The sequence below is a fragment of the Muntiacus reevesi genome, chromosome 7 (assembly GCF_963930625.1).
Source record: "Muntiacus reevesi chromosome 7, mMunRee1.1, whole genome shotgun sequence".
Lineage (NCBI taxonomy): Eukaryota > Metazoa > Chordata > Mammalia > Artiodactyla > Cervidae > Muntiacus > Muntiacus reevesi.
In genome coordinates this window covers 35,625,201-35,640,535 of record NC_089255.1, presented here as the reverse complement: position 1 = coordinate 35,640,535, position 15,335 = coordinate 35,625,201, and the positions used below count along the sequence as shown (strand labels likewise).

Genomic DNA, 15,335 nt, shown 5'->3' with positions numbered 1-15,335 from the left:
AGATAGGAAACTATATGATATAGCCAGAATATCCTATGAAAGCCAAGTTTCAGATAAGAATACACAAGGCTGACAGCTTTTCCATCATGTTGGCCTAAAATATTTTCATGTAATTATTTGTCTTTATCAGCTTTATTGAGATATAATTTACATAACAAAGTTCATCTGTTTTAAGTATATAAATTCAATGATTTGGGGGGGGGGGGGGCCATACTGTACAGCTCGCAGGATCTTAGTTCCCCAAACAGGGATTGAAGCTGGGGCCGCAGCAGTGAAAGCACAATGTCTTCACCACTGGACCTCCAGAATTGTGCAGTCTTTATGCAGCTAATTTTAGGAAATTTCTGTCAGCTTCCTTGGTGGTTCAGATGGTAAAGAATCTGCCTGCAACATAGGAGACCTGGGTTCAATCCCTGGGTCACGAAGATCCCCTGGAGATGGAAATGGCAACCTGCTCCAGTATTCTTGCTTGGGAAATCCCATGGACAGAGGAGCCTGGCAGGCTATACTTCATGGGATCTCAAGAGTCAGCCATGACTTAGTGACTAAAACACCTAAAACTAAAACTCTTTATTCCCATCTCAGCCCCATAAACACGGATCTACTTTCTGTGTAAGTTTGTGTCTGACTTCTTTTCACTTTGCATAATGTCCTTGATGTTCATCCACGTTGCAGTGTTTATCAGGATTTCATTTTTTAGTGCTTTTTTTTAATCCATCCATTGATAGACAGTTGGATTTTTCTCTACTTTTTGGCTACTGTGAATAAAAGTGCTATAAATATTTGCACGTTTTGGTGTTGACATATGTTTTCATTTCTTAGGAGAATTTCTGAGTCATCTGATAGATGTATATTTAAATTTTTAAAGAAACTACAAAGCTGTTTTCCAAAATAGTTGTATCATTTTCCCTTCACAGTAGCAGGGTAGTTGACAGATATTTCTTGACTGATTTGGTCTCTGCCTCTTGATAGCAAAATTTGAGTTTATCGAGCACCCAGGAGTATGCCATATTCTGTGCCTTGTTCTCTGGGCTCATATGTGTATAAAAATAAGTATAATAGAATCTGACAGGTGTTGTGAAAATACACAAGAAAGACATAATTATTTCTTCTAGGAGTAGAAGGTCAAGAAAGGATGCACAAAGAGTACAAGTCTCCCATCCAAGTACTAACCAGGCCCGACCCTGCTTAGCTTCCGAGATCAGACGAGATCGGGCACGTTCAGGTGGTATGGCCGTAGACCAAAGAGCACAAGTCAACTCTTATTAGTCTTGGCCAGTCAAGTAAATTTTGGAAACCAATTACATTTACAAAGAATGAATCTTATCACCATGGGAAAAAATTTTATTCATGAAAATCTCAAGCCGTACAAAACGCAGACACTCCACTCAGGTGCAACAAACATGAATATGATACTAAGCAACTCTAGTCTTTTCCATAAATCGAGTAAGATATCAGTTTGACAGAGCACAGTAATCCTTAAAGCCACAATCCTCAACTTTCAGTATGATATTTCTAAATAAGCCAGGCTAGAATGAGCTATAGTTTTGTTTTTAAGAATACAGAGATATGTAATTGACAATTACATGAAGTACACAAAAGCTTAAATGAAACATTTCACATAGGTAAAATACTGATGTCTTACCAACCCAAATGGCCTACAGTTTCAGTAAGATTACTAGATTCTCTAGAGGATGAAGAGGTGGCCTTTCACAGCTTACCCTATCTATAACTTGTTATTGTTCAATTTCTACTAAAGTATGTGTTATAATTGGCTACCATCAGGAAAATGCTTTTGCCTAGAAGAGGACTGAAGTTCTGTTACTAGAGCCAGCAGAGGGCACTTGACTTTAAAAATCTAGGTCAAGAATCTATGATGGGTCTTTTGTAGAAAACTGAGCTAGTTGTACAGGGGCTTAGGTAAAAAGTATTTCAGAAGAGTATGTGAGTTTTAAAGGTAATGTCTTTTCAGGGATATAACATGTGAAGAAGCCACAGGCACAAATATATGTATATGAACAAAGTTAAGAGCAGAAAAAGGTCTTTTGACTAAAGTAAGAGGACAGTATAAAAATATTTACAAAAAAGGGTTCAGAGGAAAGAAATATTTACAGGATGTTAAACTATGAACTTTCAGCTATAATGAGGCCCCTTCGAACTCCCAGGACCTTTTCTTTCTTCTCCTTTCGCTCCTGCTCATGTTTCTTTCGTTGCTCCTCCCTACAAAAGGACAGGTTATATGTTAGGCTCTAGTGACGCTCCAAACAGACCACTTTCAAAGCACATGTGGTTAGCATAATGTCCAGATGTAAAATGACATCCAGTGTAAAATACACTTTTACAGGACACTGTGCTCTGACCAGTGGTCTATTCGATGGAAACCATACCTGTAAGTCACTTATGTTAAAAGGCTAGAAATTTTTTCTTCCTTATGTTAAGGCAGCATTCTAAAACCAAGCATGAAAGAATCAGAAGACACCTTGGAGAGTGAATCCAACCCCTGTAGATTTTTTTAGTTTGTTCTAAGTGAGAAAGTTCTAAGAAAGTTCTATCTGTGAAAGTCAGAATTCAAGCTCAAAATCACATTGTCTAATGAAAGTGAACCAGGATCTATTGACTTAAGTGAACTATGATTTTTTTTTTTTGGTCAACTATGATTTTTGAGGGAAGGAATTAAGAGGGGAAAAAAAAGGCCCAGAATCATGATAATGATTTTAATAGCAAATAATAAGGTCTTGGTGGTAGCTGTCTAGTCAAATGATAGGTAAATCTGTGTCCGGAGGGTGTCTCATAGGGAATCGACCAAACCAGGACCAGCTGCAGCCCAAGACAGCCTCTGGCATTAACTTGGTTTTCATGAAGAAAGAAGCCTCTAAAGATCGTACTGGGGTTTCCCTCTGTGTAGGGCCTTGAAGCCTAGTAAGCCTGGTTTCCCTGGGTGTGAGAATTTACATCTGTGTGCATACTTTAGGTGCCCTGGGCACATGACTGATATTTGGAGGGACATCCAGGTGCACTGTTTGGGTAGATAGGTCATGTAAGAGCAGTGCTTTGAATCCGGGTCTTCTGAATCACCTGCAGAGCTTCAGAAACAATGCAGATGTGTGGGTGCCATCTCACGCCTACTGAATTAGAACCCACTGTGGTATTGCCTAGGCACATGTACTGTATATGTATATGATTCCACTTCTACCTTCTGTTTAAATCCCATTATTTCTGTGACTCTATCCCAAAGACTCTGCTTTTATATAGTTTTCCAAATTAAAAGAATTATAGAACTGAATAGTTAGGTTCTTACCTGGTCTGGAGACGAGGCTGTTTATAAGTTTTCTTGTGGAAGCTAACTCTGCTGACATGCTCATGTAGAGAATTGTTTTCTTTAGACTGTCCCCATGGTTTCAGTTTTCCTAGTTTAGGACAGAGACAAACAAATGTAAGAAGATTCTTGTATTTATAATTTTAATTTTCTCTTATCCGTGGCTACCTGCTTGCTATCAACATTTATACTTTGTTTTTAGACATTTGCTAGTATAATTCTATTAATTTCAGTTTAATATTCCACAGATAACATTACTTTCTTTTCCTCTAAAAACAAGTGTCTTCTACTTTAAAAAGATTTTCTTTTGGCCACACAGCATGGCTTGTGGGATCCTAGGTTCCTCAACTGGGATTGAACTCAGGCCCCTGCAGTGGAAGCACAGGGTTTTAACCACTGGACCGCCAGGGAATTCCCTCTTTGACTTTTTAATCCTTGGAAAGTCACAAAAAAATCTTAATACAAAAAAAACCCAACAACCTCATAATACTGAATCCAATTATATGGAACATCAAAGAAGCCATAACAACTAGGTAGTTTAATCCCAAGATTGCATAGGTATGTTTAATTTTAATTAAAGTAGTATTTCATCTATGCAGTTTATTATTATTGATACCTATTGACATGTATTTTGTACAGAACAAGTAGGACTATTTTATTGGCTTTAGAATTGTGACCGAATTTCCAAATGTTTATGTATTACTTTTCTGGCATAGTTTGACCTGTTTCTGAGTACCAGTGATTGTCATTTGCAGTGTTTCCCATTTTATAAAAAGGACTATCACACCTGCTGCATCATTTGACCCTCTTAGTAGCCACCGAAATAGTACTTATTTATTTTCCCTTTCATAAAGGAATTAAGTGACTTGTCTAGGATATAAAATAGCAAGCACAAGTGAAGCTCTAAACCAGGTTTTCTACCATCAGTAGAAGTTAGGATGATCAGTCATTCCCATGACAAATACTTTTTGAGAACCTGGTATGTGCAAAGGACACTTCTAGGTGCTAAGGACATAGCAGTGAACCAAGAAGTCAAAAGTTCTTGCTGTCTTCCAATGGTAGAGGTAGATAATTGTCAAGTAAGGTAACATCAGGCAGTGCTATGAAGAAATATAAGACAAAGGAATGGAACTATGAGCCATGTTGTGTAGGGCCACCTGAGACGGACGGGTCATGGTGGAGAGTTCTGACACAACATGGTCCACTGGAGAAGGCAACGGCAAACCACTTCAGTAGTCTTGCCTTGAGAACCCCATGAACAGTATGAAAAGGCAAAAAGATACGACACTGAAAGATGAACCCCCTAGGTAGGTAGGTGCCCAATATACTACTGGAGATCAGTGGAGAAATAACTGAAGAGACAAAGCCAAAGCAAAAACAACACTCAGTTGTGGATATGATTGGTGATGGAAGTAAAGTCCAATACTGTAAAGAACAATATTGCATAGGAACCTGGAATGTCAGGTCCATGAATCAAGGCAAATTGAAAGTGGTCAAACAGGAGATGGCAAGAGTGAATATCAACATTTTAGGAATCAGTGAACTATAATGGACGGAAATGGGTGAATTTAATTCAGATGACCATTATATCTACTACTGTGGGCAAGAATCCCTTAGAAGAAATGGAGTAGCCCTCATAGTCAACAGAAGAGTAGGAAATGTAATACTTGGATGCAATCTCAAAAACGACAGAATGATCTCTGTTCGTTTCCAAGGCAAGTCATTCAATATCACAGTAATCCAAGTCTATGCTCCAACCAGTTATGCTGAAGAAGCTGAAACTGAACAGTTCTATGAAGACCTACAAGACCTTCTAGAACTAACACCCAAAAAAGATGTCCTTTTCATTACAGGGGACTAGAATGCAAAAGTAGGAAGTCAAGAGATACCTGGAGTAACAGGCAAATTTGGTCTTGGAGCACAAAATGAAGCAGGGCAAAGGTTAAAAGTTTTGCCAAGAGAACACACTGGTCATAGCAAACACCCTCTTCCAACAACACAAGAGAAGACTCTACACTTGGACATCACCAGATGGTCAGTACTGAAATCAGATTGATTATATTCTTTGCAGCAGAAGATGGAGAAGCTCTATAGAGTCAGCAAAAAAACAAGACCGGGAGCTGACGGTTGCTCCAATCATGAACTCCTTATTGCCAAATTCAGACATACATTGAAGAAAGTAGGGAAAACCACTAGACCATTCAGGTATGACCTAAATCAAATCTCTTATGATTGTACAAATGGACGTGACAAATACATTCAAGAGATTAGATCTGTAGAGTGCCTGAAGAACTATGGACAGAGGTTCGTGATATTGTACAGGAAGCAGTGATCAGGACCACCCCTAAGAAAACGAAATGCAAAAAGGCAAAATTGCTGTCTGAAGAGGCCTTACAAATAGCTGAGAAAAGAAGAGAAGCGAAAGGCAAAGGAGAAAAGGAAAGATATACCCATCTGAATGCAGAGTTCCAAAGAATGGCAAGGAGAGATAAGACAGCCTTCCTCACTGATCAATACAAAGAAATACAGGAAAACAATAGAATGCAAAAGACTAGAAATCTCTTCAAGAAAATTAGAGATACCAAGGGAACATTTCATGCAAAGATGGGCACAATAAAGGACAAAAATGGTATGGATCTAACAAAAGCAGAAATATTAAGAAGAGGTGGCAAGAATACACAGAAGAACTGTACAAAAAAGATCTTCACAACCCAGATGATCACAATGGTGTGATCACTCACCTAGAGCCAGACATCCTGGAATGTGAAGTCAAGTGGGCCTTAGGAAGCATCACCATGAACAAAGCTAGTGGAGGTGATAGAATTCCAGTTGAGCTATTCAAATCCTGAAAGATGACGCTGTGAAAGTGCTGCATTCAATATGCCAGCTAATTTGGATAACTCAGCAGTGGTCACAGAACTGGAAAGGGTCAGTTTTCATTCAAATCCCAAAGAAGGGCAATGCCAAAGAATGTTCAAACTACCACACAATTGCACTCGTCTCACACGCTAGCAAAATAATGCTCAAAATTCTCCAAGCCAGGCTTCAACAGTACATGAACCATGAACTTCCAGATGTTCAAGGTAGATTTAGAAAAGGCAGAGGAACCAGAGATCAAATTGCCAACACCCATTGGAAAATTCCAGAAAACCATCTACTTCTGCTTTATTGATTACGCCTTTGACTCTGTAGATCACAACAAACTGGAAAATTCTTCAAGAGATGGGAATACTAGACCATCTTACCTGCCTCCCAAGAAATCTGTATGCAGGTCAAGAAGCAATAGTTAGAACCAGACATGGAAAAACAGAGTGGTTCCAAATTGGGAAAGGAGTATGTCAAGGCTGTATATTGTCACCCTGCTTATTTAACTTACAGGCAGAGTACATCATGTGAAATGCTGGGGTGGATGAAGCACAAGCTGGAATCAAGATTACCAGGAGAAACATCAATAACCTCAGACATGCAGATGACACCACCCTCATGGCAGAAAGTGAAGAGGAACTAAAGAGTCTCTTGATGAAAGTGAAAGAGGAGAGTGAAGAAGCTGGCTTAAAACTCAACATTCAGAAAACTAAGATTATGGCATCCGGTCCCATCACTTCATGGCAAATAGATGAGTTAACAATGGAAACAGTGACAGACTTCATTTTCTTGGGCTCCAAAATCACTGCAGATGGTGATTGCAGCCATGAAATTAAAAGATGTTTGCTCCTTGGAAATTAAAAGATGTTTACTCCTTGGAAGAAAAGCTATGACCTATTTAGCAATATTAAAAAGCAGAGACATTACTTTGCTGACAAAGGTCCATCTAGTCAAAGCTATGATTTTTCCAATAGTCGTGTATGGGTGTTAGAGTTGGACTATAAAGAAAGCTGAGCACTGAAGAATTGATGCTTTTGAACTGTTGTGTTGGAGAAGACTCTTGAGAGTCCCTTGGACTGCAAGGAGATCCAACCAGTCCATCCTAAAGGAAATCAGTCCTGAATATTCATTGGAAGAATTGAAGCTGAAGCTCCAATACTTTGGTCACCTGATGCGAAGAATTGACTCACTAGAAAAGACCCTGACGCTGGGAAAGATTGAAGGCAGGAGGAGAAGGGGATGACAGAGGATGAGATGGTTGGATGGCATTACCTACTTGATGGACATGAGTTTGAGCAAGCTCTGGGAGTTGTTGATGGACAGGGAAGCCTGGTGTGCTGTATCCATGGCATCATAGAGTCAGACATGACTGAGTGATTGAACTGCACTGAAGGAGTAAAGAGTGTGAGTGTGAGTGTGTGAGTGTGTGTGTGTGGTGGCTGGCGGGGGGTGGACAGAGAAGACCTTCCTAGATTGGTGACAGTCAAGTGGATGCCCCATTAAAAAACGGGAGCAAGCTGTGCAAAAGATCAATGGGAATAGTGTTCTTGGTGGAGCAGAGGGATAACAAATTCAAAGACCTAAAGGAGGGAATGAGATGAGTGTGTCTGAGGAGCTGAAACACCAGTGTGATTGGCACAGAGTCAGAGAAGGGAGGAGACAACGAAATGAGGGTGGAAGAGAGATGGGAAACCTTAGGAGGTTCAGAGCAAGGCACTGATGTGCTCTGATTCATTTTTAAGGTTGTAGTGGGGCCAAGAGGCTATTCTAGAAATTCAATAGGATGATGTGACTAGGACTAAAGGCAGTAGCCATAAAGGGGTGAAAAGTGGTCAAATTACAGATCAGTTTCAAAGATGGAGTTGAAAGGCCTGCATATGGCGTCAAGAAGAGTGGATGGCCAAAGATCACGCCCAGATGTCTGTCTGCCCTGACACTTGGTAGAGAAGTGCCATTGCCACAGATGGGAAAACTTGGGGAGGAAAAATACAGTGAGAGAAGTTTTTTTAAATCATGGTTCAGTTTGACTCTTACCTCTAAATGAGACTTAGTTTTTATTATATTTGTTGCATTAAGATTAGTAATTTAAAAAAATTAGTAATTTAAACACTTATATAAACATGATTTTTATAGGAAGTTTGTTTTAAAATAATTCCAGAAGCACTGACATATAGATTACATTAATTGCTGATGTTTTAAGTGGATGTGAAGATACTTTAATATATGCCCAAGAGAGACATCTGGCCAATAAATGTCCCAGGTGGTTTGACCAGTGGTTCTCAGCCTGGGATCCTTTAAAAACTATAAAGAAAACATTCATGTACCCATAGAAATATTCAAGTTTCTTGATTTTGGCTCAAGTTTTATTAATGCTTTTTAGCAACACTGATTAGAAACTGTCTTTGATTAACAAAAATATAAGTGAATTATTTAGTATTTGTTCAATGGACAGTTTTTAATTTATGGGTCACGTGGACACAGGGCAGAGGCAGGAATTCTAGGCCAAGTATGGCTTCCACTGAGTCACTAGGATTTTTCACATCTTCAGATGCATAACTGTTTAATCTTAACTCTTGTACCTGAAAACATTCCCACATACCTTTGTGTGGCTCATAGTTGAGAGGACGAGACAAACTTGCTTTGAGATCGAACACTGGTTTTTTATGGGAGATTGGAGTCTGCGCTGCCTCAGTTGTCAACTTGAACGGGGTAATAACTAAAATAACAAAATCCAAGGGTTTAATTAGAATAAAAGACCTGCTAAAGTTTTTATTTTATTAAAGTATCATTGCTCAATCTTAAATAGAATTTAATATTAACAGACTGAAACAGAAGTTGGGTTAAAAAGGAGAAATGGGGAGAAAAGAGTTACTGAGAACTAACCCCTGAGATTTGTCTCCCTGTCAGCAGCTCCCCAGAGTCTAAATATTGTGACATTTCCTAGGATCAACAGTTTAGAATTCTGTTTTAAGAATTAATTGGGTGGGAAGGATAAATCAGGACTTTGGGATTAACATAAACATGCTACTACATATAAAATAGATAACCTAAAAAAGGTCCTACTATATAGCACAGGGAACTATATTCAGTATTTTGTAATAACCTATAAGGGAAAGGAATCTGAAAAAGATTATATGTTTATATGTATAACTGATTCACTTTGCTGTATACCTGAAAATAACATAACACTGTGAATCAACTATTTTTCAAATAAAAAAAATTAACTGGGTAAATTTATAAGCTGCTTCCCTGATATTATTTACCCCTTTTTTTTGGCAGCACTGCATAGCATGCTGGATCTTAGTTCCCTAACCAAGGATAGAACCTGCATTCTCTGCAGTGGAAGTCTGGCGTCCCAACCACTGGACCACCAGGGAATTCCCTACCCTTTAAAAAGATTATATATTATTAATAGTGACATTTTCATTAACACAGACAGAGATAAAGCCTGCAAGGAACATAATCACATAGAGATGAGAAGATCCATGGCTCTGGTTTTCACTAATGAAGGCTATTACAGAAAGTGAATGTGAATTTTTGTAATATAAAGTTAAAAATATACCAGAATGGTATAATTTAGTAAGCCACATTTTTGCTACAGTTGGGCAGCATATATCTGACACATTTTATAATCCTTTCCCCTCACAGGTTGCATTCAGGCCATTGTCAAATGTTGGTACTTGCCTGAATATGTGAACGAGTAACCAGGATCTAGGAACACCCAGTGAAACAACACAGAAAAGCACAAAGCCCCTGTGCTGAAGCCATTCCATTGTGTTGCTATCAGGTGTTGGTAAGGAGGGGAACAGCGGGGCGGTCACACACTGCTGATGAGAGGACATACTGGTACAATTCAACCAGTAATGTAAATGTCTGCATACCTTACCGGCCAGCGCCCCCAGTCCTAGTTCTGAGAAACCCTTGTGCATGGACAGGAGATGTGCTCCACAGTGGTCACAGTTACACTGTGTAAAGTAATAAAAATCGCTCACGGGGGACACAGCCTTGATCCCTGGTCGGGGAACTGAGATGCCACATGCTGCAGGGCACCTAAGCCAGCTCACCGCATCTACTGTCTGCCACAGCTACGGACCATGTGCTCTGGAGCCCATGTGCCACAACTAGAGAGCCCACGTGCTACAATGAAGACCCAACACAGCCAAAAATAAATAAGTAAATAAATATTAAAAAGATAAAAGTCAGAAATACCCATTGGTCCATGAGAGTAAAATGGATAAGTTGAAATATATCCATACCATTGAAAAACACAGTGAAAATGAATGAACTTTAGCTCATTTATCAATATGGCTCTTGAAACATACAGAGTGAATGAAGCAAATCATTAGAAACAAATCAGTTTGATTTCATCTACATAAAATTCATATTTGATAACTAGGGAAAGAAAACTATCCCACCCCAGCTGGACACACTCCTGAGTAACTTAGAGGAGAAAACTCAGGATATGTCATAGAGGTAGATTCTTCCTCATGTCCTTATCTGTGGGCATTTGTGGGTCCTTGCTCAGTATTAGGCAGGTGGCTGCTGCTCAGTGGCTCATGTCCCATGTAAAATAACAAGAGTCCTATCTTAAGGAAGTTTATTCATTTTTTTAGCCCTGCTTTCTGCCCAAACTTTCTTCCCCTTTTACAGAATGATTTAGAATGTTATATGGAATGTTTGCTTGCTGGTATAGAAAAGATTAAGGGTAAATGGGAATGAGAGAGGTCATATAGAGGAAGAATCATACATTTTCTGTTCCTACCTCTGCACTCTCTCTTGAAATATAGTTATCAGTTTCACTATTTGATCTTTAATTTAGGTGTGAAAGGCATGAAAAAATCCAGTCTCCACACTGATTATTACCAATGACAACAATATTCTCCTAAAGTCTGAACTCCTGCTGGATTACTCTGGTCTCAGGGAACCAAGGCTCCTCTTGCCTGACATTCAGCAGAACTCTCAAGGGAATTTTGATACACTCAGTTCTAATACAGGCCTTGACCTGTTGATGATACTGTCTTAAACCCTCACACTGCTATTGCAGTGTTCTTTTGAATACCACCTGGTCTTTGTAGGCGATGATTAAGTAGACAGGGTGTAGAAGATTGTCTATATGGCTCATTCTGGCTTATACACCCTGCTACCAGTCAATAGCATGGCATTTATTCCATAAACTCTGGGTCCTGTTAGTTTCAGGGTCTGGCAGAACCACTCAGAGGCTATAATGAGTGCTGTGATCCTCCTCCTAATCTCTGAGGAGGGGCCAAATGTTCTCCAGGGAGGGTCACCATCTTGGGGCTTGTCTTGGACAGGATGGAGACCTTGGGCAGAGGTATCAGGCTTCTGTCTGTGTCTCTGGAATTTCCCTCACAAGTATAAATGCTTTAGAGAAATTTTTGCTTTTGATTCTATAGATATGGAAAGGCTTTAAGGAAATAATCCTATTAGGATGTTACATGGCTTAAAAATGCAGCAGAAGTGTGGGGAGGGGGGTTTGTCTCTTTACCAGCAACAGATTCACCCCTTGTGGTCTTTAACTTGTGTGTCCCAAGCAGAGCCTGGCCTTTTGGGGTATTCCCAGACGTGGTCACATGTGGAGACTTTCTGGCTGGAGTCTTGGTCAGTGAGCGCTTATGCTCATTATCTTTAGTAGCAGCTGAAAACCTAAAAAGGACCGTGGAGAATAAGACATGAGTACTTGGGCTGAGCTTATAAACACCACCACCTACCCATCACCAGGCACTGAAAGGGCCTCAATATAACTTGTTATACACATGAACGTCTTTCACAGAATGTGAATGTTTTTAAACAATGATGCTACAGCAAATCATTTATCAACTTCTGTTACTTGTAAAATATGGTCTTGTACTCTCTACTCTCCCTGCCTTGGCCAATGACAGCATAAAGCAGAATTCAAAGGAGACACCTAAGGGGCTCAAGTTTCAGGTGTACTTGAAGAAGCTCCCTTTCTTCTCCTGATGAGGGCAAGTCAGAGGGATTGGGAGACCACTAAGACTCTACAACAGAATTAAAAAAATAGATGTGTAGGAATGGTTCTGCTACCATGTCCAGGCTGTTCTGTACCCTGCAGGAAGCAAGGACTAGCCCCTGACCATGGTGTTCTTAAATATTAATAAATACAATCAGAATTGCCAAGTATAAGTACCTCATATTCCAAGCTAACTCAATAAATAGAATTCCAAACTCAAGGGCATTTTTCAGCTTTTGAAAACTATGTCTGATATTGCACATGTTGGGGAAGTATTACCATGCACCACTTCTATTAAATGTAGCAATGCCCTTAATAAAGAAAAAAGGAGCCTGAAGATCTTCCTCTGTGGTGACGGTCACAGTTAGGGGCCACCTGGACGCCAGGAAAGGCACAAGCAAAGAAAACAGGGATTCACAGGGCATGAGACAGCTGTGCTACTGCACTACCTACTGGGCTACGACGTTCACACTGTAGGATGAGTCAGTTCTGAGACATTTTCAGCTTCGACTTTAAGTCAATGGAAAAGTTTCTATAGACATCTTTGCAGACATACATTAAATTAATAAAGTAAAATATCCATATTATCTTTTCTATCTTATGAATGAAGTGTTAGGAAAGTTGGATAAAACAAGAAAACACAAATATAAAGGAAAAAAAGATTAACTTAAATGTTTGCTGATCTTTCTATTCCAATCCTTTTTTCCTTTTTCATCCACTCTAAAACATTTGATGTAGTCCAGCTGAAATGTATCAAAAGCAATAAAGCCTTAGAGACCTCACCCTGGATTCCAGTTTGGAGCTCTTCTTTACCTGACATTCATCTTAGCTGCCGAGAGAGCAGAGCGCTTGGCTGACCCCTTCACACACAAGGTGCTCCGGCCTGCGTGGGCCCGGCCTTGCGAGCGCTGCTGGCTGCTAGGGGTACAAGCCACGGAGAGTCTTCCTCGGGCAGGAACTGGAGTTGCCGGCACTCCCTTAGTGACAGGCTGCCTCTGGAGAACCCGAAATGCAGAACATTACAGCCTGGCCTCTTAGACAGTATTGTCTTCTGGGCAAAGTGCAGGAGGGTGCCCCGTTTATCCCATTTCATCCTCACTTTTAGCCCTATCACCCTTCCTTGTCTACTACCTCACCCCATCCTATCTGCCTGGCAGGCTGGGCTGTGCTGCTCAGATGGCTCTGATTTAACAGAAACTTCTAGTTGTGCTGTATTACAGAAAGCCCTTCGCAGCTCCCATGTCCCAGGTATTTTCTCACTAGAGAGAGCAGGTGGCTAAACAGTCCCCCACATGGCCAGAGGCGGGGGATAAATGGTTCTCTTGGAAAAATGGTTTCTTTGACAGCATGATATGCAGTTTATTAAATATAAACTCAAAGAAGAAACTACTGTGTAAAAAGCTTATGAAATTTACAAATAATTACTCCCCAACCCAACCCTAGATCCCCAATAGCTTCCCCCCTCCCCCCCAGCCAATAGCTTTTTAAAGTTCTTTTTTAAAAACCTAAAGAAAAAGAAGAGAGGAAGGGGAATCCTCTCTATGAAACAGCAGGGAAGGGTTTCACTTATGTAATCTTTCTTAGATACAGTCAGAGCACAAAGAGTGATGGAATGTTTTACTATCATTAGTCTTAGTTCTGCTGCAGGCAGAAGAAATCTAACTTCACTAACTGACAACAGAAATAGGACTACTGGAATTGACAATGTAGAGCCAAAAGAAACATTCTGATTATAGCCTATGAAATAATACAAGGAAGCAGAGAATTACATTAAGTTCTCATTTCAACATACAAGCAGAAGAGATTCATGTTGTGAGACAAATTTAAAAATAAAATATTTAGTAAATATGTATCTTTACCATAAGCTAAGAACTCAGGTTAGGTGTATATTAAGTATACTGTTATATGTAATCACACCATTTATGTTTTCTTCTTTCTCCTAAAATTCCCACTTTCTATACTGTCTTCTCACAATTCACTTCGTGCCAGAACCATCAACTCTGCATCTTTGCCTGAGCAACTTAAAATGTTTAAGTGATTCTACTCACACTGAGTACCAATCTTTCTGGCTTTTCAGGTAGAATATTATGCTGACTCTAGTAGCTCTATTTTGTTTGCAATGTATCTAATAAATTTCTCCCTTTCTTTTAGCAAAAAAATCCTGTTCTAACAAAGCGAGGAGCTCAATCATAACATACATGAAAGTACAAATGTGGGTTAAAGATTAATATAGGGAAAATAATAAAAGCAGTAAAAATAAAAGCATATTTTTATGATCTTGGGACAGGAAGGGCAACACAAAACCCTTAGTTTTAAAAGGAAAAGTTGTAAAGTTTAGTAAAACAATAAAACCTTCCACAAGGTAAGATACCATTAATACAGTTAAAAAGATAAACTGTGGGAAAGTATTTAGAACACATAATATATAATGTTCATCATTCATATAGGTAAGTGGTTCATAAATTGGCAAAAATTAAGAAAAAGAAATTCACAGAAAACCCGCCAATTATATCATACAAAGATTTGTAACATGAACATGTAACATCTGATGATCAGAGAAATGCAAATTCAACTGGGTTTTTGTTTTTCATATATTCTCAAAGATTAAAAATTTGATCATTCTCACTGTTAGCAAAGTAAACAAGCATCTTGGGGCACAAAGTTTGGGATCCCATTATAAAGGAGCCATCAGGCAACTAATCATGGAGACAGTCATTGGTCACAGCCAAGATGATTCTCTCCAGACCTCTGCTCACTTCTTACTGTCCATCACTCTCCAAAGGACCAGCCCCCAAACATATCAACTGTTAAGAAAACCACATTAGCTATGGTGAAATCACTATCATTGTTTTTTATTTAGTCTCCAAATAGATCATACCAAATAGCCCATCTCATCAGCTAATTCCTGATTAAACAGTGACACTGGTGTGGGATTTGTAGAACTAAACTCATTCAGATGGGACTGTCAGCTAAGTAACAAGATAAGCTACTCGTTTATTCAATACATCTTCAAGGCTACACTCAAGTTTATGGTTAAAGCAGTTGTTCTGCCCTTAACTTTTACCTAGAAAAGTAATTCATCCATATCATGTGTACAGAAAGCTTGACTTTTAATAAAGTTTTTAAGTAGACTCAGCTTCATGGTAAGGAAAATGAGTGGCTCTC

General features: G+C 39.3%; 1 protein-coding gene across 1 annotated transcript in view; it reads right to left on the bottom strand.

The window, feature by feature from the left end:
• Window positions 1-1,323: 1,323 nt before the first annotated feature.
• Window positions 1,324-15,335, bottom strand: part of NUSAP1 (nucleolar and spindle associated protein 1) — a 28,147-nt gene continuing 14,135 nt past the window's right edge. The window contains exons 7-11 of the mRNA XM_065940414.1: window positions 12,984-13,165; window positions 11,688-11,845; window positions 8,781-8,897; window positions 3,299-3,407; window positions 1,324-2,220 (exon numbers count right to left, since the gene is read on the bottom strand). Coding sequence (XP_065796486.1) covers window positions 2,124-2,220; window positions 3,299-3,407; window positions 8,781-8,897; window positions 11,688-11,845; window positions 12,984-13,165 — 663 coding nt within the window. The 3' untranslated portion in view covers window positions 1,324-2,123. The remainder of the gene's footprint in view (window positions 2,221-3,298; window positions 3,408-8,780; window positions 8,898-11,687; window positions 11,846-12,983; window positions 13,166-15,335) is intronic.